Source organism: Bos indicus x Bos taurus, chromosome 22 (genome assembly GCF_003369695.1).
Source record: "Bos indicus x Bos taurus breed Angus x Brahman F1 hybrid chromosome 22, Bos_hybrid_MaternalHap_v2.0, whole genome shotgun sequence".
Classification (NCBI taxonomy): Eukaryota; Metazoa; Chordata; class Mammalia; order Artiodactyla; family Bovidae; genus Bos; species Bos indicus x Bos taurus.
Window position 1 is genome coordinate 9,926,461 of NC_040097.1, and position 20,839 is coordinate 9,947,299.

General features: G+C 54.7%; 3 protein-coding genes across 5 annotated transcripts; 1 reads left to right on the plus strand and 2 right to left on the minus strand.

The window, feature by feature from the left end:
* Nucleotides 1-41: 41 nt before the first annotated feature.
* CCDC71 (coiled-coil domain containing 71) lies at nucleotides 42-3,791 on the minus strand. Its single transcript, XM_027522996.1, has 2 exons — nucleotides 3,688-3,791; nucleotides 42-1,716 (listed from the first exon to the last, which is right to left on the minus strand). Exon 2 carries the CDS (start codon nucleotides 1,662-1,664, stop codon nucleotides 306-308), a length of 1,359 nt encoding a protein of 452 aa, XP_027378797.1. The 5' UTR covers nucleotides 1,665-1,716; nucleotides 3,688-3,791; the 3' UTR covers nucleotides 42-305.
* On the plus strand, nucleotides 3,244-11,985 carry KLHDC8B (kelch domain containing 8B). 3 transcript variants are annotated; one of them, XM_027522997.1, is made up of 8 exons: nucleotides 3,244-3,499; nucleotides 4,442-4,644; nucleotides 5,880-7,304; nucleotides 8,236-8,745; nucleotides 9,803-10,030; nucleotides 10,269-10,493; nucleotides 10,595-10,696; nucleotides 11,126-11,985. In XM_027522997.1, the coding sequence occupies exons 4-8, from the start codon at nucleotides 8,370-8,372 to the stop codon at nucleotides 11,320-11,322; spliced, it is 1,128 nt and encodes a 375-aa protein (XP_027378798.1). In that variant the 5' UTR covers nucleotides 3,244-3,499; nucleotides 4,442-4,644; nucleotides 5,880-7,304; nucleotides 8,236-8,369; the 3' UTR covers nucleotides 11,323-11,985. The 3 variants fall into 3 exon arrangements, with proteins under 3 accessions (XP_027378798.1, XP_027378800.1, XP_027378799.1); XM_027522999.1 differs by lacking the exons at nucleotides 3,244-3,499; nucleotides 4,442-4,644 and having other exon boundaries at nucleotides 6,854-7,304; nucleotides 9,803-9,967; XM_027522998.1 differs by lacking the exons at nucleotides 3,244-3,499; nucleotides 4,442-4,644; nucleotides 5,880-7,304 and adding an exon at nucleotides 7,395-7,778.
* Nucleotides 11,986-12,209: 224 nt separating this feature from the next.
* On the minus strand, nucleotides 12,210-18,810 carry C22H3orf84 (chromosome 22 C3orf84 homolog; the record flags this gene model as incomplete). Its single annotated transcript, XM_027523001.1, has 3 exons — nucleotides 12,210-13,102; nucleotides 13,509-13,565; nucleotides 18,598-18,810. Coding segments are annotated over 3 exons (687 nt in total), but the record flags the coding sequence as incomplete, so codon positions are not given.
* Nucleotides 18,811-20,839: the final 2,029 nt, after the last annotated feature.

Sequence of the window (20,839 nt, forward strand, 5' to 3'; positions counted from 1 at the left end):
ATGCGAAAAAGACCAGAAAGGGCAGGCGGGGAGACTGGAAGGTGGAAAGGTATAAAACGTGATAGGTGGACAGCAGACATACAACTTGAAGAATAAATCACAGTGCGCTGCGCCATGAGACCGCCCCTCCCGTCTGCCCGCCCACCCCACCTCCTCCAGTCTCTGCAAGGAGGTCAGTGGCCCTCAGGGCCCTGGAGAGGCACCCGGAGTCCTCGGGCTTGTGGAATCCATGTGCATTGCACACTGTGTCGCTGGCCACACACACAACAGGGCTTGGTTTCCCCAAACACTGCTGTGTCAAGGAGTCAGGGTGCTGAGTGTGGTGGCAAAGGCTGCAGTGGTATTACAGGGGAAAGGTTCACACGGAGGATCCGCTGAGCCTGCTGCCGCACCTCGTCATCTGAGGCCAGTCTGTCCACCTTGATGGCCCTGAACTTCAGCAGCCTTGCTGTTCCAGGTCCGAGCTGCACCTTAGGGGATCGGGGCCCAAGCCGTGTTCTCTTGCGGGGAGAAAGGTCCTTTGCTTCCTCTGTTCTTTTCCTCTTCTGCCCCACAGTCTCAGGGCGGCTTTTCCGGCTCCTCCTTGCAGTCCTGCCCTGAATAGACCCTTTTGGCCTGCCCCTGCCCCTGGGCTGGGTCCGAGCCACCTTTGCCTTGGCCTGCACTGCTTTGGCCTTGGCCCTGGCCCGCACTTCTCTGGCCTTGATCCGAGCTGCCTTAGCCTTGGCCCTGGCCCGCACAGCCTTGGCTTTGGCCCGGGCCTGGGTGGCTGTGGCCTGTGTTTGAGCCACCTTGGCCTGGGCACAGGCAGCTTTGGCCTGAGCCGCTTTCGTGCCCAGAGCACCGCCATCTTTCACTCGTGGGCCACCGAGAGACCCAGTGACTTTGCAGGTCTTGCTCTGGAGCCCAGCGCCTTGTCGGGGTCCAGACCTGGGGCCTCTTTGAGCCAGACACTTGGAGCCCTTGCTTGTGGCTTTTCTGGGAGCTTTGAGCTGGGCATTCCCCAGCCTCTTCCCTGGACCTTTCCTCACCTTCAGGGGGGAGTCCCCAAGTGACAGCTGCAGTGATTGCGCCTTGGGTTTGGCACCCAAGCAGGCCACAGGAGTTTTGATGGGAACTAGGGCCTCAAGGACAACGGAGAGTCGCATGGCAGGGTAAACACCTGGGTAGAGGTGGGTGGGAAAGCCCACCGCCGCACCCTGGGCACGGCCGGCACTTGATTGCTTCAGGGAGCTCAGCAGCAGGTTGGTGGTAGCATGCTTGGCGAGGCCTGGGGTGGACGCTTTGGCCAGCCTGCCAGACAGTGGCATGGGGAGCAGCGTGGCCCGGCCCGCAGGCAGCCGCACGGCAGTTTGGGGAGCACTGGCTGGAGGTGATGTGGCAGCTGGGGTGGGGGCACGAGCCTGAAGTTTTGTCTGGCTTGGAGGGTTGGCTGTGCACGAACTATAGCCATAGACATCGCCGCTGCGCAGGATAGTAGGCTGGAAGCCATCATCCCGCAGGCCCTGCAGGAAGGCCACAAGCTGGGCCTCAGTGGCACTGAGATCCTGGCTCATGGGGTTGAAGACAAGCAGCGCTTCCTCCAAGGCCTTCTTCCCCGCCGTGGAGATCCGTGACCAGGAGTGCACAGCTTTCTCCTCCACATGCTGCACCACCACGCTCATGGCATTAGGCACTACAGGTCTGTCTGGGGATCCACAAACCAGCAGCTGGCACCTCCAAGGCAAGAGGAAGAGAGTCAAGAAGGGCACCATGAGAGGGGCCAGGACAGACAGGTCAATCAGGGCCAGCATTCATAATATCCATGGACACACAGGGGCCTGGTCAGAGTGTGACAAACACTCCATAGAGCAAAACCTCAAGCTTTTCCACCTACCAAGGTGAAGCGTGCGTTGGGAGGTAGGTGGTGAACTCATATGGGTCAAACAGTTTCTTCAGGATACATGCCCATAATCAGAGCTATCCAACCTACTGCTGGGCCCCTGGAAAGATCTGAGTTTGGCCAAAATCCTAGTACTAAACTCAACACTGGGAATACAGGTAAATACCTCTGTCTGCCAGGAGCCCTGTATAGAAGGCAAGATAGAGATACCCTTAAGGTTCTTGGGACGCACACTGGCATACAGCTCAGCTTGCCAACGGAAGGATTCCCGAGAGGAATATCCATGTGGCATGTGAGTGATGAACATGAAAGGACCAGGTGGAGATGGTACAAAAGGGGGAACAGCCAATGCAATGGCTCCGAAATGAGAAAGAGTAGGGCAAACCTGCTGTGACTTGAATCTGTGGTCAGGGCTGGGAGGGTCAGCTGGAAAAGGCAGGGAAAGCAGTGCAGTTCAAGCTTTGAACGCTGCTTGAATGTCAGCCTAAGGGCCCAGACTCACACCCCAAATTCATGACCATTTCTGGCTTTCAGAGTTCCCAGCCAAGGCACTCAGAGGTACAATTCCTAGCACTAGAGCCATGGAGAGCAACCCCAGAGAAAGAGCCAGCCTCTCCTTCAACAGAAAGGAAAAAGATGATGAGTAGCAGGTACTAATAAATTATCTCTAGACAATCAAAGGACTTGAGTTTGAGCAAGCTTCTGAAGATGAAGGACAGGGAAGCCTGGCGTGCTGCAGTCCATGAGGTCTCAAAGAGTTGGACACGACTAACTGACTGAACAACAACTAGACAATCAGGCAGCCTGGGGCCAGGCAGCCAGACCAAGAGCACAAAGTCTGACAGTGGGAGCCACAGACTCCAAGTAAGATGCTTAATAAAGTGGGCCCAAGAGATCTGATACTGCCCATTTGGAGCTTCTGGCAAGAACCAAGTTGTCCCAGGCTTCTCTGAAGAAGCTGCAGGCCGTCAATCAGGACTAATAATCTAGCCCAATCCGGCACTGAGGGGTCCCAGAGGGAGCTCCGCAGCTGCACAGGAGCATTAAAAGATCAGCTGGGATCAGGCAGGTCCCTGGAGCCAGGAGGTGCGTCTGTGCAGCTTCCTCCTCCACCCTAATGGAGCAGAAGTTTCAGAACTCCCTGGAGGAAGTGCCCTGGGGCCCTTTGTTTGGAAATATTCTTGGATCCTCAGGTGTCTCAGGCACTTCCCCTCTCCGGAGGCCATTCTCCAAGTACAGTCCCTGTACATGACTTTGGTTCTTTTATTACCCCACCCCCACCCCCGCCAAGGGGGGTAGTTCCCAGAACTGTGAACTGTACAATAAGGATGTTGTGGGTAAATTGGGGCTCTTCCGCCCAGATTGGCCAGGGCCCTTGGGAGGGGTCTTCTGGGCTTTCCAAAAGGCTCCGGAAAACAGAGGCTGCAGCCCGACCCTTGACTTCTCAACTATCCCTGGGGCCGGCAGGGGAAACTGATGACAAATGCGGGACGAGAGCAGCCCCATCCAAGCGGAACCGGGGTAGGGAAGATCAGGGGCCTCAGGTTGGGAGTCCGCGTTCCTGGTGCCCAAGCCGAGAGCTGACGCGGGGGACCTTGGAGGCAGCGAAATGTACGGGTAGGCAGTGGGAGCCCGACCGGGTCGCACAGCCCGAGGGTGGGGTCTCTGGGCACGGGGTGGGGGGGGTGTTTCATCCCGGCCACCGGAGGGCGCTGGTCCCGAAAGAGCCGGCCACCCGGCCCACCGCCCTGCCGCCTCGCGGACGGCCCCTCCGCGGCGTGGCTAGGCCCGCGGCCCCAACCTACCGGCGACGCCGCGGGGACCCAGGACGCGCCTCTGCACCGCCTTCGCTGATCCAACATGGCCGCCTGCTGCGCACCGGAAGTCACCGCGCTTCCGCTTCCGGGACCTGGCCCGCCCTAATGACCCTTGACCCCCCGAGACCCCCGTTTCCCCCAAAGTCTAGGAGCCGGACGAATAGGAACCAGAGACGACTTCCTGGAGGAGGTGGCAGCAGGGACCGCTCTAAACCTTTGGGAGCCTGTGCAGGAGTGTGAGGGGCAGAGGTGCTTTTAGAAGCCTATGGGCAGTCACAGAGGGTGTCTGGATGCTTCATCTGGGCACTGGTTAATAGCCCTCCTCATTCCCCATAAAACCCCAGGATCCTCTGGCTACTCTATGTTTCTCTGCCTATACAGAGGGGTCTGGGCACCCCTAAAGAGAAAAACACTCCATCCTAGGCCTAACCTTGTGCCCCTAAGCACCTCAGGACCTCAGCCCTGGTGGTTGGGGTCCTTTGTGCCTTTAAGCATAGCCAATATATCCAGCAGGAAATGCAAACTCTCCTGCTCCTCTAGTCAATGCTTCTAGTCCCCTTGTGTTGGTAGAGAGAAGGAAATTGTGGGCTCTCAAAGGCCAGGGTTTCAGAGGGTGCAATCAGGAAGTCCCACCTTAGCACTCTCAGTCCCCAACTGTGCGTGAGCCCCATTTCTGCCCCATCCATGGTTGAGAATTAACTGTTCATTCTTAGGACTAATTCAGCCTCACCTTCTGCCCAAGTTCTCTTCCACAGCTTCTCCAAAGCCAGCAGTGTTGCCCTCTGTATGCAAGTGGGGCCAGGCCTGTGTAAACAGAATCCACTTCCATGAAGAAGCAGAGCCCAGCCTCCAGGGATGGCATGGGCCTAGATGTGTCCCGAAAAGAGGATACATCTCTAGTGATGTCCAGTCTAGAAGTCAGTGCAAAATGGAGGACAAAAAAGGGTAGGTCCATCCCCAGTCTGTATCCATTCCAGACATTAGAACTAGGGGAATGGTATGGCTGAGGGAAAGTGGTCTGGGGTCTAGTTCTCTGAGGGGAGGCTGATCCTTCTGCCTCTTGGCACCCAATATATCTGGGATGGAGCTCTCTGGGATCATTCATCAGGACCAAGTCTGACTTGACCTAGACTCTGGTGGATGCTGACTGGGATCAGATGAGATGAGGTTGAAGAGACTTCAGGGTCATCCCAGGATCCAGCCCTTGCTTTCCACTTGGCATCTTTTAGCTATTTATTTGGCTGTGTCAGGTCTTAGCTGTGTCTTAGTTGTGTCAGGTCTTAGCTTTGTGTCCGGCACACAGGATCTTCGTTGTGTCATGCTCTTGTTGTGGTGCATGGACTCTCTGGTTATGGCACATGGGCTTAGTTGCTCTGAGGCATGTGGGATCTTAGTACCCTGAGCAGTGATTGAACCTGTATTCCTTGCTTTGCAAGGCAGATTCTTAACCACTGGACCACGAGGGAAGTCCCTCCATTTGGCATCTTTTCTAGCCCTGAGTGATGGCCCCTAGACCCATATCCACCAAAGCAGAGATGTGGTGAAGATCTAGATGTGAAGGAGGCCACTGGTCTTGAAGGGATCACCCCAGGAGGGAGTCTGTGTGCCAAGGAGGAAAGCTAAGGCTGGGTCTTGAGGAGCCTCTTCCTAGGGTGGGAGAGGAAGCAGGGCCTGTAAAAGACTCCAAGAGGCAGAACAAGAAACAGGAGAAAGCCAAGGTTACAAGGGGTGAAGCTTTGAAGATGCCAGCAAAATTTCAGTTACGAAAAAGATCACAGAGCCCCTCCCCCATTTTTTATGGTGTGCCCTGGTGACTTTGGCAAGACCAAGTTTTGAGGACCAGTGGTAGTAGATATAAGGTTGACGTTAAGGCAGTGGAACTTGTAAGAGAAGATGACTTCAAGAGTTTGATTGGAAGGAAGGGGACACTGGAGGGACTTCGGGTGCTGGGAGGGAGCTAAAGGTAGGACGCTTTCATGTGCTTAATTGCTGGAAAGGAGAGGGGGAAGAGGCCTGGAAAGGGAATAGTGAGAAATGTGAGAGGGTGTGCAGGAGAGTGTGAATACTCTGAGGAGGAAGGTACCAGTGGTTTGAGTGAGGAGCATGTTGAGAGAATGGAGTGGGAGGATGGAAGCCTTCTACCAGGATCTGTAACCAGCCTTGGCACCATTTCCCTGCAGGCCCTCTAACTTCATCTGCCAGGCCCTGAAAGGGACTGAAGACTCTCTGGTCGTGGAGAAGGCAGGCTAAGGTATTCATGCCCCGGAGCTCCTCTCAGCCCATTTCTGATGGAGGTTTGAGAATCAGTACCTTAGCAACCCTTGCTCTGATTGGAACAATAATGTGAGGCCCATGTTCTGTGCTGGCTCCCAGAGTCCCCAGCAGGATTTGGTCCCTGTTGCCCAGAGTGGGAACTTGTTTGACACACCCTTAATTGGCTGGTTTCCCTGTCTTCTTGCCACTCTTCTGCTGGCGCTTCCTGTCCTCATTGCCCACATTAACTATGTGCATTTGTGTCTCAGTCTCCAGGTGTGCTTCTGGGGAAAATGAGGCAGACTGTTTATAAAATAGGGACAGGATGGTAGCAAGCACAAACATCCCTGAGGACCTCTGCTCTTAGGTGACCACTGACCTGTACAAATGGGCCCCAGCTCACAGACTCAGCCAGTACTCTTAATGCTGAGAAGATAGGATGAGCCAGGGTCTGGGTCTAAGGTAGGTCGGCCTCTGTCACACCAACTTGCTTTGGCCTGACCCCCGAGTTGGCTAGAGGCAGGCACAGGACCGTGAGGATGGACAGTCACAAAGTGCCTTGGGTCCCAGAGTAGCCCAGGCCTTAGGCCCCACGGGATAAGCCCAGAGTGACCTGACTGGGAGGTCTGTGGCCTCTGACTCTTCATCCTTTGCTCAGTTACACTCCCCCACACAAACTGTCCCCACCCAGACCTGTGGAAGGGCCTGTCAAGTACTGAGGCTGGCACCTTCTGCTCCTCCACCCACGGCTAGCCTCGATGTGCATCAGACAACCTCTTCTGTGCCCTGTCCGAGCTTGGGGAAGGGAGACCCAGCCATTGCCTCCGCCAAGTCCCAGGCCTTTCCCTAAGAGGCCTCAAGGGGGCGCCGCCGCAAAGCCTGTCGTGGGCTCTTAAGAGCGCAGTAGCGGTGGGCGGGCGCCCGCTCCCTAATTCCCCAGGTTCTCCCGGTCGGACCCTTCGCGGGTGCTCCCAGGCTGGGTCCCGCTCAGAACCGCCCGCATTCTACACGTGTCGTGAGGCCCATCGCCGCTTCCTTTCTCCCCGCTGCCCGAGGTCGGACCCCAAATCCTGGGCAGGCCCAGTGTCCACGTGTCCGTCTGTCTGTTCACCCGTGTGCCGGTGACCATAGGTCGGTACGCCCTGCTCCGGCCACGGCAGGTGCAGGGTTAAAGCAGGGGGAAGGGTTTCCCGAGTCGCGAGGGGGGACGAGGGGCGGACCCCGTCCAGCCCCGCCCCGCGCCGGAGCAGAGCCTGAACCCCGCCGGAGCCCGGCCTCAGCCCCAGCCAGAGCCGGCACCAGCGGAGCCAGAGCCGTGGACCCTGCGCCCGGCGGCGCCGGAGCCCGGGCCGGTGAGTCCCGCGGGAGCTGCGCTCAGGGGAAGTTTGGGGCGCGGGGTGTAGAGCCCCAAACACGCTCGTCAGGACCCGCCCCCCTCCCCCCCCAACCCGCCCCCGTTACCCGAGCTGGAAGTTTGGGGCCAGGAGGCCCTGGCGCCAGGGGTCCTAGGAATATGGCCCCCCTTGGAAAAGGAGAAGACTGGGAACTTGGGGGTCTGCTGTAAAGTCCAGCTATCCATTTCTGCTGGCAACGCCCTGGACTCAGGGAACCTAGAGTGCAGTGCTCCTAGGTTCCCCAAATCACCCTCCTCCCCTTTCCGGACATCAGGTCCCCGGGGACGGGGCATGGGCAGACCCCTGAGGATAGACCTTGAAGCGAAATGTGGGACTCTGGCCTCCAGCCCCTCCCCTCCCGGTTCCAGGACCCTGATCTTGGTCTTTTGTTGAGGAATGGATGGACTCTATGGGATGATTCTCAAACGGGATGTAAGGATACCGAGTCTGATCTTTGGCAGTAGGTGGGAGATCCCAGTGGCTGTCCAGAGCACCCTGGAAGCCAGTAAGGGGGAGGGTCCAGTCTAACTCCACCGATGCAGAGCACCAGGGTGTGGACTGTTGAGGGGAAGGGAACGGGGCTAGTGTGGAAAGTCCTATTCTAGTTACTTTACCTCCCACCTAGACCTAGATTCAACCAGGGAGCAGCTAGGTGAGGGCAAGGTATGGGAGGAGAGTTCCTCAAGCCCCAGAGGAAGCGGGGAAATTGCCTGGGTAATTGGGAGACTGCCCTCCTTCCCACTCCAGGAGGGAATCCACAACAGTGTGGTAGCCAGTGGGGGTGGGTCCTCCCTCTGCTTTTCCCAAGCAGTTTGGGGCCAGGGTGCTCATCAGTATCCTGGGGGGCTGGTCAGTGGCTCTGACTCTTCATTTTCCGTCTCTTCTGTAGGTGAAGACCAAGTCCCTGGACTGGCCCCACACTCCCTTATAGCCCCCTTAGAGTCAAGATGAGGCCCCATCATGCCTTTCACTGAGGCCTGCAGCCTGAGCAGATAGCATGGCCTGCCACTATAGGTGAACACCATGGCTACAGGAGGAGGCCGGGCCTTTGCTTGGCAGGTGTTCCCACCCATGCCCACCTGCCGGGTATATGGCACAGTGGCGTTCCAGGATGGGCACCTGCTTGTGTTGGGGGGCTGTGGCCGGGCTGGACTGCCTTTGGACACTGCCGAGACATTGGATATGGCCTCGCACACGTGGGTGGCACTGGCGCCCCTGCCCACTGCCCGGGCTGGCGCGGCTGCTGTGGTACTGGGCAAGCAGGTGCTAGTGGTGGGCGGTGTGGATGAGGGCCAGAGTCCAGTAGCTGCTGTGGAGGCCTTCCTGGCTGATGAGGGCCGTTGGGAGCGTCGGGCCACTCTCCCTCAGGCTGCCATGGGGGTTGCAACTGTGGAGAGAGGTGAGTCGCCTCCCAGGGAAGGTCTGTCAGGTGCCCCAGTAGCCTCCATTCTTTCCTGACTTGGTCCCTTTACCTTCAGAGGCTGGGTGGGAGCTGTACATTTTGCCTAGGTGCTCTGGACATGGATTTGCCTCCTGTAGCCTTCCCTACCCAGCTTTGAGCTGGGCCAGCAGCAGGCTTGACTGAGTTTTCCAGCTGTGAGGTGGGCCTCAGAGCCCTGGCTAGCCGCCAGCATGACGGGAGGGCCAGGCCGCCTCCCTGCCCCATTCCTCCTCTCTGAGAGACCAGAAGGGGTGGCCCAATAGCTCCCATAGTTATAAATAGTCTGGGAGGGGAGGAGGGGACCAGGGCCTTGGCTCAGAGCCCAGCGAGTGCTTAAATTCCTCGCGCCACACAAACAAACCTGGGAGATGGAGATGGACAAAAGCCAAGCTGGCCTGGAGGCAGTTGCCATGGAAGCCCTTAGCTGACTGGCCATCTCCCCGAGGCCCTCAGACTTGCCCCCAGCTGACTCTGAGGCTGTCACGGGGCAAGAACCTTCTCTAGTGAGAGGACAGGGTACAAAAGTGCTCGCAGGAGGCTCGTGGACAGGACCCTCATCCTGCAGGCCCAGGCTCCTTCTCCCAGTCCCCCAGCTGATCCCACACCCTCTCCCCAATCTGAGCTCTCTGTTTAACAGATCTCCATATGGCCCCCACCCCTGGCTTAAACCACTCCCCCCAATTCCCCCATGGTAATTCCCACCTTGTGGCCTCCAGGTCTGACCACGGTCCTGCTTGGATGCCAGACTTGGTTGCCATAGCGTCTCCAGGGAGACGGAGACAGATTATAATTAGATCAACTGCCTCCTGCTCTTCACTTGAAGAGGGCCTGGCCAGAGTGGGGATCCTAGCTCTCCCAGCCCCCACACCACGAAGGCAGAAGGGTTTCTGCTGCTAGAGAGGGGTACCATAAATAGGTGTGCCCCAAGCCACCCCCAGGCCTGACCAGGGCAATTGTCAGGGTGGAGGACTGTGGCCAGGCCCAGGGATAGTCTGTGTTACTCTTTTCTCTGCAGATGGTATGGTGTATGCACTGGGGGGAATGGGCCCTGACACGGCCCCCCAGGCCCAGGTTCGGGTGTATGAACCCCGCCGAGACTGCTGGCTGTCACTGCCCTCGATGCCCACACCCTGCTATGGGGCCTCTACCTTCCTGCATGGAAACAAGATCTATGTCCTGGGTAAGGACCTGGGGATGTGCCAAAGTGGTTTGAAGTCCAGAAGCTTCAAATTTATCCCTATAGGTTAGTCTGGAATGGTGGGACAAGAGCAGCTTTGTTGGGTTGAGTCAGGGTTGCTCTGAGGCTCTTTCAGTGGGCCTGCTAAGGCTGGAAAACCAAAGCCCAGTGCCTAAGGATCTTTGGGGTTGATCCATGCTCTGGTATGCACACAGCTGGGTATGGGTGGCTAGGGCGGGCAGTGGTAAAGGCTCAGCAACCTGGTAAAAGAAGGGCCTCCCAGGTGCCCCAATTCCATTGGCAGGGGGCCGCCAGGGCAAGCTCCCAGTGACTGCTTTTGAGGCCTTTGATCTGGAGGCCCGTACCTGGACCCGACACCCAAGCCTGCCCAGCCGCCGGGCCTTTGCCGGCTGTGCCATGGCCGAAGGCAGCGTCTTTAGCCTGGGTGGCCTGCAGCAGCCCGGGCCCCACAATTTCTACTCCCGCCCACACTTTGTCAACACTGTGGAGATGTTCGACCTGGAGCATGGTGAGCAGTGGTTGGTGTGGGCTACCCTCCCACTCTCCATGGGATGGAGGGGTGCAGAGTGCGTGAGGGGGCTAGCCCTCACCTCCTCACCTCTCCTGCAGGCTCCTGGACCAAGCTGCCCCGCAGCCTGCGCATGAGGGACAAGAGAGCTGACTTTGTGGTCGGCTCGCTTGGGGACCATGTCGTGGCCATTGGGGGCCTTGGTAAGTCTCTGTGGGGCTTGGGATAGGAGGGGAGCCCGAGACAGGAAGCAGTAGCCCTCCGCATGAGCACCACCTCCTGCCCTTCTCTAGGTACTCCAGGGGTCAGTACTTTATGAGTTTTCCTTTCCCAACAGTCAGTGGGTAGTCTACCTGGCTCAGCCTTTGGGGTGTCTCTCAGCACCTAACTGTGGGTTCTGTAGCGGCAGGGGCCCAGAAGATAGAAACAGGACAAATGACCACTGAATGAATGGAGAAGTAGGAATGTGAATGAATAGATAAATGAGTAATGAAGTGGGGGCAACGGGTAGCAAGGCCTTGGGTATCCCATCCTGGGGCAGCGTATGCTGGGCCATGCTGTGGGCTCAGGGAGCAAACGAGCTACAGCCGCTGCAGCCTGTGCCCTTTACATGCTCTGTCTCCTTCTGGCAGGAAACCAGCCGTGTCCCCTGGGCTCTGTAGAGGGCTTCAGCCTGGCACGGCGCCGCTGGGAGGCACTGCCAGCTATGCCCACAGCCCGCTGCTCCTGTTCTAGTCTGCAGGCTGGGCCTCGGCTGTTTGCCATCGGGGGTGTGGCCCAGGGTCCCAGTCAGGCTGTGGAGGCCCTGTGTCTGCGCGATGGGGTCTGAGTGCCTGATGGGACCTGTCCACAGGAGCAGTTCTGTGCCAGGAGCAGGTGTCTGTGGTTCCTTTCGCTGCTGAGAAAGCTCACTGTGGCTCTGTGGGGTGAGGGAGGCACAGGCCGGGGCACTTGAGACGCTGCCCCTGGGCCGTCGGGGTGGCCTTCATTTTTAGCACAGGACACCCAGACCCTTCGACCCACCTTTACTCCCATCCATTCGTGGACCATGATGCCCAGCTCCACCCTTGCTCTGGAAATTACTGGGCCTCTGACCAACTGGGAAGTGGGAGAGGGCAGAATTGGCCTCCTGCCCCACGGCTCGGTGCCTGCCTGGAGTTGATCAGGCCCACCCCAATGGCTATTCCTGAAAACTCTTCGCTGTCAGCCTGCCTGGAAGGCCCCCGTAGACCCAGAAGAGTTCAGAGAGGGCGGGAACACAGAGGGGTGTAGGCGTCGATGTGGGGACCTCCAGAGGGCCAGAAGAACATTGACTGTGGGCCCTTCACACTGCTGGCTGTGTGACCTCGGGCAAGTCACTTCACCTCTCTGTGCCTCAGCATCCTCATCTGTAAATGGGGACCTCGGGGACCTTCCTGCCCTGCCTACCTCACAGGGCTGTTGTGAGGACCCGGGGGTTCAGATGTGGAAGTAAAAGTGCTGCTAACTCCGGCTTGTGGCCTCTGCTGTGGACTCCTATGTTATCCCTGTGTCCCTGGCTCTCTTCTGGGGACCTCAGTTTTCCTAGGGATGAGGGTCTAGAGGAGCCTTTAGGATCTGGCCTCAGCCCTCAAAGGGTTCTGGTGTGTGTCTCAGCCCCACCAAAGCCTGCGCTCCTCTTCTGTGACTTGGATGACCACCCTCTCCCACTGCCCTGGGTGTTAGAGCTCACAGAACAAATACCATAGAATTAAGATGATCTCCAGATCCATGTCACACAGCATCACCTCCGTGGTGGGGGTGGGGGTCCAGTGGGGGTTGGGTCCCTCTGTACCAACTGTGGGGAAGCTATCTCTTAGGCATGGCAGTGTGGCCACTCACCAGATGCCCTGGAGGCAGTAGCCTCCCAGAAGAAGCAAAGCTGCCAGCCCTGGCCTACTCCTCCACTCTTTGCTGCCCACCAGTAGGGACTGCTGACTCTGCTTTCCCTGCAACCATACTGATTGCAGGAGGTTCATGGTTGGGTTTGTGGCCAGAACGGATTTGGGGTCCTGGAACCCACATGCTGTGTCCAAGGTAACCCTCATGGACCGTTAGCCTGGGCTGTTAGCACAAGGTGCCACGGCACAAGCAACACAGGAGGCAGGCGGAGGGCCCATCTTACTGTTCTCCAGCCTCTGAGACCTCTCGGGCTGCAAGCACAGACCTCTGGGTCAGCCATCCTTGTTTAATGTTCTGGACCAGTTTAGACACTCAGAGACCCCAGCGTGAAGATAATGCTGCAGCAGCTTGGGTCTGGGGATCCCCGGGAGGTCAGGCAGTGGGTTGGTGACTGGGGTCTGGGGGCCCATGTTGTCGCTGCCACAGTGGCCACCCCGGGATGGCTGGCAGAAATTCTGCTGGTAGGTGGTGTTAACGCGGAGAGGCTGGATCTGCACAAAGTGGACAAGGCGCTGGGGGAGGTCCCCGAGTCCTGGCCCTGACCGGAATTCGGTCTGGTAGGAGGATTCGAGGGGCCGCGGCTGGCGCAACTCCAGTTCACAGGGTGCCCAGCGCAGGAAGGTATGCTGCTGCCACAGGCGCTCCAAGTCTTTCCGCCTTCCGATTCCCTGCAGCAGGCAGTAGGGGCCCTTCTCAACGGTACGGGCCCTTAGCCCACAGTCTTGGCACCAGGTGATTCCTTGGGCCCCTCCTATACCCCAGCAGGCCTGGTGATGCCTGGCCTCCCTGGCCTGTACCCCAGACTCTTTGAACTGCATCCCAGCCATGCCTTCCATTCCAGAGTGAATGGAGCCCCAGAAAGTCAGTGGCCCTAGGATATTTGCACATTTTCAGGCAAATGTGGAGGAAGCCAAAGCAGAGGGACCTCTGTTTGGGGAATGGCTGTTTGCCAGAGGAAAGAGGTTATCAGGCAGACAAACACTCCTCTGGATAAAGGAGCCTGCTCTGCCCACCAGGTCTTATCCCCTCCACCCTACCTCAATTTCAACCTAGGCTGGAGGGCTGCCCATTGTTCTTCCTCTCTCCAGCACTCACCTTATCGAAGGAAGTGCGGTTGTCATGCTTGGAGAAGAAGTGTTGCTGTGGTGGCTCCTTGAAAGACAGAAAGAAAGAGGGTGAATGGGGGAAAATGATGCTTAGCTGTCCCTAATATGCTATTTGAAGGTCCCATAATGGAGAGAAGTTGCCAGGAGCCACCACCCCTAAACTGCCAACACCTTGAAAAGGCAGATACAAATTAAAGCAACAGCTTATTCCTGGAACATCTCATCCCAGCACTTGCCCTTGAAGCAGAAGCTTTGGGGTCTCTGATTGAGAGAGGGGCTGAGGCATCTTACCGGACATCCTTCATCAGTGGGGCAGCACTTTAAGTTTCACACCGGGCCTTTAACCCTAGATTGTTCACGACTAGGCTCCAGCTCTCTCCTCTTTTAGTGTCTCATCAGTGACCCAGGCTCTTGGCCCTAAATATTATACTACCTGGAAACTGACATTTTTCTTGATAGCTTGAGCTCTCTCCTGAACTTCAGACTAATTAGCCAACTGCCTGCTCCATATTTCCATGTAAATGTCTAACAGACATCTCCAAACACATGTCTTGGTTCTGGATCATTTCACAAAACCACCCCACTGACAGGCTCCCCCAGCTCAGGTCATGGCAGTTAGATCTTGCCAAACACCCCAGAGGCCGCTTGATTCTTTTCTTTCATACCCTGAATCCAGAGGGCCAGGAAATCCTATTGATACTTCCTTCAATATGTACCCAGATCAGACTACTTCTCATCATGGCCACTGCCTTCTCTGGTCTAAGCCACATTCTTCTGATGCCTGAATACTGCAAGAGCTTCCCACTTGGTGTCCCTGCTTCCAGCCTTGCCCCTCCAGCCTACTGTACTCTTAGCAGGTAAAATAACTCTTAATATGTAAGTCAGATCACACTCCTGGTTTGCCAAAAATCAATAGTTTCTCAAGTTTATAAAAGTCAAAGTCATCATAGTGGTCCATGAGACCCACATGATATTGATTTCTTCACTACCTCCAGCCACACTGCATCCTCACTGCTCCTCAAACACTCTAGCTACTTCCACCTCACACCTTTGAACTACCTCTTACTTCTGCCTGGGACTCTTCTCCTGGCTGGCCATGACTCCCTCTCACCTGTTACTTGGGAGGCTTTCCTTGACCACTAGAGTTCCATCGCCCCAACCCTGCATTTTTCACCTTCTAACACATTGTATGACTATGTATGTTGCTATTCATCTGATGCCCCTGACTAGAACACAAGTGCCTCATGGGTAAGGTCTGTCTTACTCACATCTGTAACTCCAGCACCGAGCTTGGCACTGTGCTCAATACATATTTGCTGTTAAATCAATGAACAAGGACAGGGACTCCCTGGTGGTTCAGTGGCTAAGATTCTGAGCTCCCAAGGCAGGGGGCCTGGGTTCAATCCGTGGTCAGGGAATGAGATCTCACATGGGAACTAAGAGTTCCCATGCCACAATTAAAGATCCCACATGCTTCAGTGAGGGGCTTCCCTGGTAGCTCAGCTGGTAAAGAATCCACCTGCAACACAGGAGACCCCGGTTCAATTCCTGGGTCAGGAAGATCTGCTGGAGAAGGGATAGGTTACCCACTCTAGTATTCATGGGCTTCCCTGGTGGCTCAGCTGGTAAAGAATCCACCTGCAATGTGGGAAACCCGGGTTCACTCCCTCAGTTGGGAAGATCCGCTGGAGAAGGGAACAGCTACCCACTCCAGTATTCTGGCTGGGAGAATTCCATGGACTGTATAGTTGCAAAGAATCTGACACGACTGAGTGACTTTCACTTTCACATGCTTCAATAAAGATCAAAGGTTTTTTGTTTTTAGTAAGATCTTTCATGCTGTAAGACACAGCACAGTCCAATAAATAAATGGTTTTTTAAAATAATATTATTTTAAAAAAGAACCTACTATATAGCACAGGGAACTCTAAGTAATACTCTGTAATGACCTATATAGGAATAGAATCTAAACAGTGGATATATATACATGTGTAACGGATTCACCTTGCTGTACAGCAGGAACACAACATTGTAAATCAACTATACTCCAATAAAAATTATTTTTAAAAAAGATTTTATAGATTTTTTTTTGATGCACCACATGGCTTGTGGGGTCTTTGCTCTCCAACCAGAGATGGAACCCCGGGCCCTCAGCAGTGACAGCATGGAGGCCTAACCACTGGACCACGAGGGAATTCCAAGACTTTATAGATCTTAAAACACACAAATGGGAAATTTGAATGAGAGAGGTGAATTACATCCGTGTCAATGTCCTCATGGTGATAGTCTATTATAGATTTGCAAAATGTTACCACTGAGGAAACTGGGCGAGTCATAAAAGGGATCTCTCTTTACAACTTCTTCCAACTGCCTATGAATCTACAGTCATCTCAATAAAAATTTCAATTAAAAAATCTGGGGGTCTGGGGTATATTCCAACTGCCCCCTCCCCCGATTCTTCCTGCATCTCTATCCTTAGCCATGGAACTGTACACAGCCCTAGAATGTGGATGCCTCGGCTGTTGAAGGCAGCTCTGACTTTGGAAACTCACTATTCTTACAGTGACAGGATAATCTATCAACTCCCACTGACTTGAGTTTTATTCTCACAACTGTGGGAGCCTGGTGAAAAGTGCAGTCATTTCCTCTCCGCCCAGGCAGTTCAGAGTATTCTTGTCCCCAAGGAGAATTTCACCTGCATCTTTGCTTCTAAACCACCAAGGGCTCCTTTTCCATTCGGGTAGTAAAGCCCATGGCCTCTGAGCAGGTAGGGCTTGGGCTAGGATACAAGCTGAAGAGCCCTTGGGGGAGAAGTAGGTTTCCTGGATGGGTCAGTGTTTGCCTGTGGGAGGGCTAGGAGGCCCTGTGGAGGCTGAACAGCATGCAGTTAGGGGGCTACTGAGTTGGGGCGGGGGAGCTCTGTGGCAGACTGAGGTGTGGTGGGGATGGGGCAGAGACAGCGACACACAGCAATCACGGTACGACAGGACCTGCCTCCAACCATGAGGCCCTGGCATTCTGGTCTGACCTGGAGAACAAATAAGCCCAGGATTACATTTCCCAAGAGTCAGGCAGGTGAAGGCTAGAAATAAATTAATCTGGTTTAGAAGAAAAAAAGAGTAAAAAGAAAAAAGAATTTTCTTGCATCTGAATGACAAAATTCATATCTGCCCCAAACTAAAGGTAAATGGATGCCACATATTGGAAAGGTTTTCAACAAGAATAGCTGCAGTCAGCTAGCTGACACCTGGTATCTCTCAGCAAATAAGGGGGAAAAAAATGTGCACCTTCCCAGAGCAGTTCCACTAATTAAAACGGCTTTAGATCTAGAGTCAGGAGACCTGGCATTTGTACAACCTAAAGCCCAAGACACATAGATCATGCTATTTGGGGTTGATGATAATGCCAGCATATAACTAGTCTTGACTTTAATCAAAACAGGTCCCCAAATATGTCCCCTACTCTGTTCTTGGGGGGACAGGTTGAGAGGACATTCAGGTCTTTGGGATGAGAACTACCGCCTGAGGGCTACTACAGACACCAAGCAGGACGTGCCCAGGTTGCCTCTGTCCCCGCACTGCCCAGATCTCATCATTCTCTCGGGGGAGGTGGCTCCAGACTGGCAGTCTGGAGTCGCATTTGGGCCTGGCTCAGTACGCAGTGACAGACAGCCCTTCCAACTGAGCACGGTGAGGAAGCTCAGGCTCTGCGGCATGGCAGACTCCAAGACCCTGCTCCTGGCCTGGGAAAGCAATTTGTAGCGAATCCAGATGGCGGAGCGAGTAGGACCTGGCTGGAGGCCGGAAGCAAGAAGCTGCAGTGGGCGGGGCAGGTTCCAGGCACACCTCCAGGTCCCTCCTCCACCCTGCTCTTTCCCAGGAGTCTGATGTGAACTCAGTTCTCACCAGGCTGACTTCCTTTGGACCTGAAAGGAAGCCAGAGAGGAGATGGAGGAGAAGAAGGAGATTTTTCTTCTCTGGGCTCCCTTTCAGGACAGCCCTCCCTTGCCTGTGTCTTACCACTTCTCTCAGGATGGCCCTCTCCACACCACTCTCTCCTGGGTTCTAGAAGCCATGCCTTCCTCTTGCCCCTTCAGGCCCAGCAGTACTGGCCACTTGGTTGTTACCACTCTGTGAGACTGCCTTCCCCTGAAGCCCCCACACCTACCCCTGTATATGAATGCACTCCTGAGTGCTCCCGTTTTGAGTGGGCTTTTTGCTGTTGGGCCACTCACTGACGCTCAGCGCTCTCTCCTTGTCTCTAGGCCTGGAAGCATGGAGGGCATAGGAGTCCAGCACCCCTCTCCTGTTATCCGGGAGCCTCTTGCAGCCACTCTAGGCCACTTCTGCCATCACTCCTACCAGTCCTCCTTGATCACACATGGAGGTGAATGTGTGCATGCGTGTGTGCTAACTAAATTGCTTCAGTCGTGTCTGACTCTGTGTGACCCTATGGACTGCAGCCTGCTAGGCCCCTCTGTCCATGGGAGTCTCCAGGCAAGAATACTGGAGTGGGTTGCCATGCCCTTTTCCAGGGAATCTTCTCGACCCAGGGATTAAACTTGGGTCTCCCGCCTTGTAAGCAGATTCTTTACCTTTGGAGGCACTAAGGAAGCCCATGGGGGTGGATACCTGCCACTTTTCATGCTGTTCTCCTGATCAGAGGAGGCTTCCTTCTCATTCCTGAGCCCCTGGACTATGAGGCTGACTGTGAGCTAGGCCACTGACTTTTAGGGCATCAAGGAATTCATGCTGAAGGACAGTTGTCTGCAAAACTCAAGGCTTACTTCTTGGATTCTGGAGGCTCTCACTCCATGATCACCCATCCCACCTTGGCCCTGATCCTTCCTCCATTTAGAAAGAGCGTGAGCAGCACTGTCCAGCCCAGTACCAGCTCTTATGCACCCTATCAGTCAGGGGAAGATCTGACATTTCAGGGACGAGGGCCCAGGCCTCATGCAAGTCCTGGGGATAGGCTGGCCTTGGGTGTCAGTTCAGCTGTGGTTGGGCTGAGGATGTTGCTCTTGCGGCCTGAGAGCAGCAGAATGTGGCCCAGCTGCTTGCAGGGCTGCTTCCTACCTGACAGCGCTGCAGGAACACTGCTGGAGGCTGGGGCTTGGCTGCAAGGCGGTATTCTCGAGCACTGTCACTCCTGAATTGGCCTCTGTAGTGCCCATAGAAGCCACTGTTGTGCTGTAACAAGGCAGGCTTGAGGGTGAAGCCCACCCAAAGCCCCCTCCCAAGTCTCAGACTTCCCAGGCTAGAAGCCTTTCCTGGGCTTTCCTGACAGAATAAAAAGAATCAGAGGAGGAGGGACACCCTGGAGAGGAACCAACAGAGGAATGTCTCCATCCATCATTAGAACAGTTGGCCTCAGCTGTGCTGGGCAACTTGGGAGGGTTATGTGTGTAAGCAAAGGATTCCTTCCTTTCTTCTTCTCACCTCCCTCTCTCCTTCTCTCTCTGTCTCCCTTCCCTCCTTCCTCTCCTTCCTCTCTTCCTTCCTCTGTCTCTTTCTTTAGAGCATCCTAATATGGGCTGGCAACCTGCAGCAGTGAAAAGACAGAAAGACCCGGCTCCTGTGAACCTTTCTTCTAGGGAGGAAGTAAGACAAGTGACTAGAGTCAGGAAAGAAAGAACCTGATGACTGGATCCAGAGTGACAGGCAGCAGGGGATAGCATCTCATGACAATGGGGGTGGTACCTGAACGTGAGGAGGAATCAGCCACGTAAGGAGCAGTCAAAGAGCATCCTATGTGTGAGAACTGCAAGTGCAAAGATTCAGAAGGCAGAGAGAGACTTGTGTTGGAAGAACCAAAAAAAAAAAAGAGAGAGAGAGAAACAACAACAAAAAAAGGCCTTATTGACTAAAAAAGACTGTGAGCAAGACGAAGAGAAGTGAGGCGGTCAGGGAGGGACAGGGCCTGGATTGGATTAGGAATATGGATTCTAAGAGCAAGGGAAGACCTCAGTAATGGAGGGAACCAAATGGGTTCTAAGTTGGGGTGACTTAGGAAGCACTGAGCAGAGTTTTGAGAACAGGGACACTATCTGGTGGTGAGGTCCTTTCCTGAGGGATCTGAGAGGAAGTTTCCTTCCTTGTCCTCCCTGAATTAATAAAGATCACAGGTCCCTGAAGAGCAAAGATTAAATTGATCCATATTCTGCACCTGTTGACAAAGTCATGAACACCTGTTTGTCGCACACTTTGCTATTCTGGGGCGAATAGTGCACCATCTGAAACTGGAACAACGGATGAACTTCCCAAAAGAAGTACTTCACCAAAAGTGGATACTTTTGGAGAGAATTTCAGAGACAAGGACTGGCAGAAGACAGAAATGAGCACCCATCAGGGGTATAAGAAGCTGTATTGTACTGATGTCATGAGGCTTACAACATGGTTGACCATGTCCTGCCAGGGAAGTCCTGTGGCCCGACCTCATTGTTCTCAGCGCTCCCTGGAGAGGATAGTCTGTCTAGCCCACTCCACAGTCACAGCCCTGGGCAGAAAGAACCTGTCCCAAGCTGGCCTCTGGCCATCAAAATAGGCTTCTTATCTTTTCATCCCACTGAGGGCTTAGGTCATCCAACTTGTCTGTCCATCCTTCTACTACTGTCAGACCTTCCTCTCTATTCAGTTTATTTCAACAGTATTTACTGGGCCTTGACTGTATTCCAGGCATGGGACATAGGGCTAGAAGGAAAAAGTCTTTACTCTCAAGATGTTCCCTGTCTAGAGAGCAGTCAAACTACAGAAGTTTGGGAAGATCAAACAAAAGACTGGGAATAAATGGGGTGGCAAGAGGACTAAGACGATCACCTAATCAAGGCCTGAGACCAGGACACAAGGAAGGGGGCATGGTGTCAGGAAGAATAGGTCAGCTCTAGGGGGCCCACAGAAAGGCAGAGCAAGAATGGGCAGTTGGGGGGTTCTCCTCTAGCCTGGAGGCTAGATAAAACCCTTCTCACTTTACTCCCTTGAGTCATTCAAATTTCAGGTACTACCCCAGGGCCAGGGGCTAGGATTAATTGTAAAGTGCATTCTTACCCAGGAGCCTACTAAAGCACTTTGCATCTTTCCGGTAAAGGAGCAGAAAAGATAAACTTTCCTCTTGTCTTTTTCAGGCTACTTCTGGAGAAGGAGCATCTCAGCAGGTCAATTTCTTGTTGCTTAGTGACAAAGGGAGGTTGTGACTACACAATGCTCCTGATTGTTGAGGCAGTGCCCAGCCTGCTACTCTCTTTGTGCTTTCTGCTTTGTTCTTCTCTTTGAGAGAAACCTGCCCCTCAGCACTAAAACCTGCCTCTCAGCTTGGGAGAGT

Coding starts and splice junctions, on each gene's coding strand:
- CCDC71 (XM_027522996.1), bottom strand. CDS start 1,664: ATGAGCGTGGTGGTGCAGCATGTGGAGGAGAAAGCTGTGCACTCCTGG.
- KLHDC8B (XM_027522997.1), top strand. CDS start 8,370: ATGGCTACAGGAGGAGGCCGGGCCTTTGCTTGGCAGGTGTTCCCACCC. Junction 8,746..9,802: donor GGTTGCAACTGTGGAGAGAG/GTGAGTCGCCTC, acceptor TTTTCTCTGCAG/ATGGTATGGTGTATGCACTG. Junction 10,697..11,125: donor CGTGGCCATTGGGGGCCTTG/GTAAGTCTCTGT, acceptor TCCTTCTGGCAG/GAAACCAGCCGTGTCCCCTG.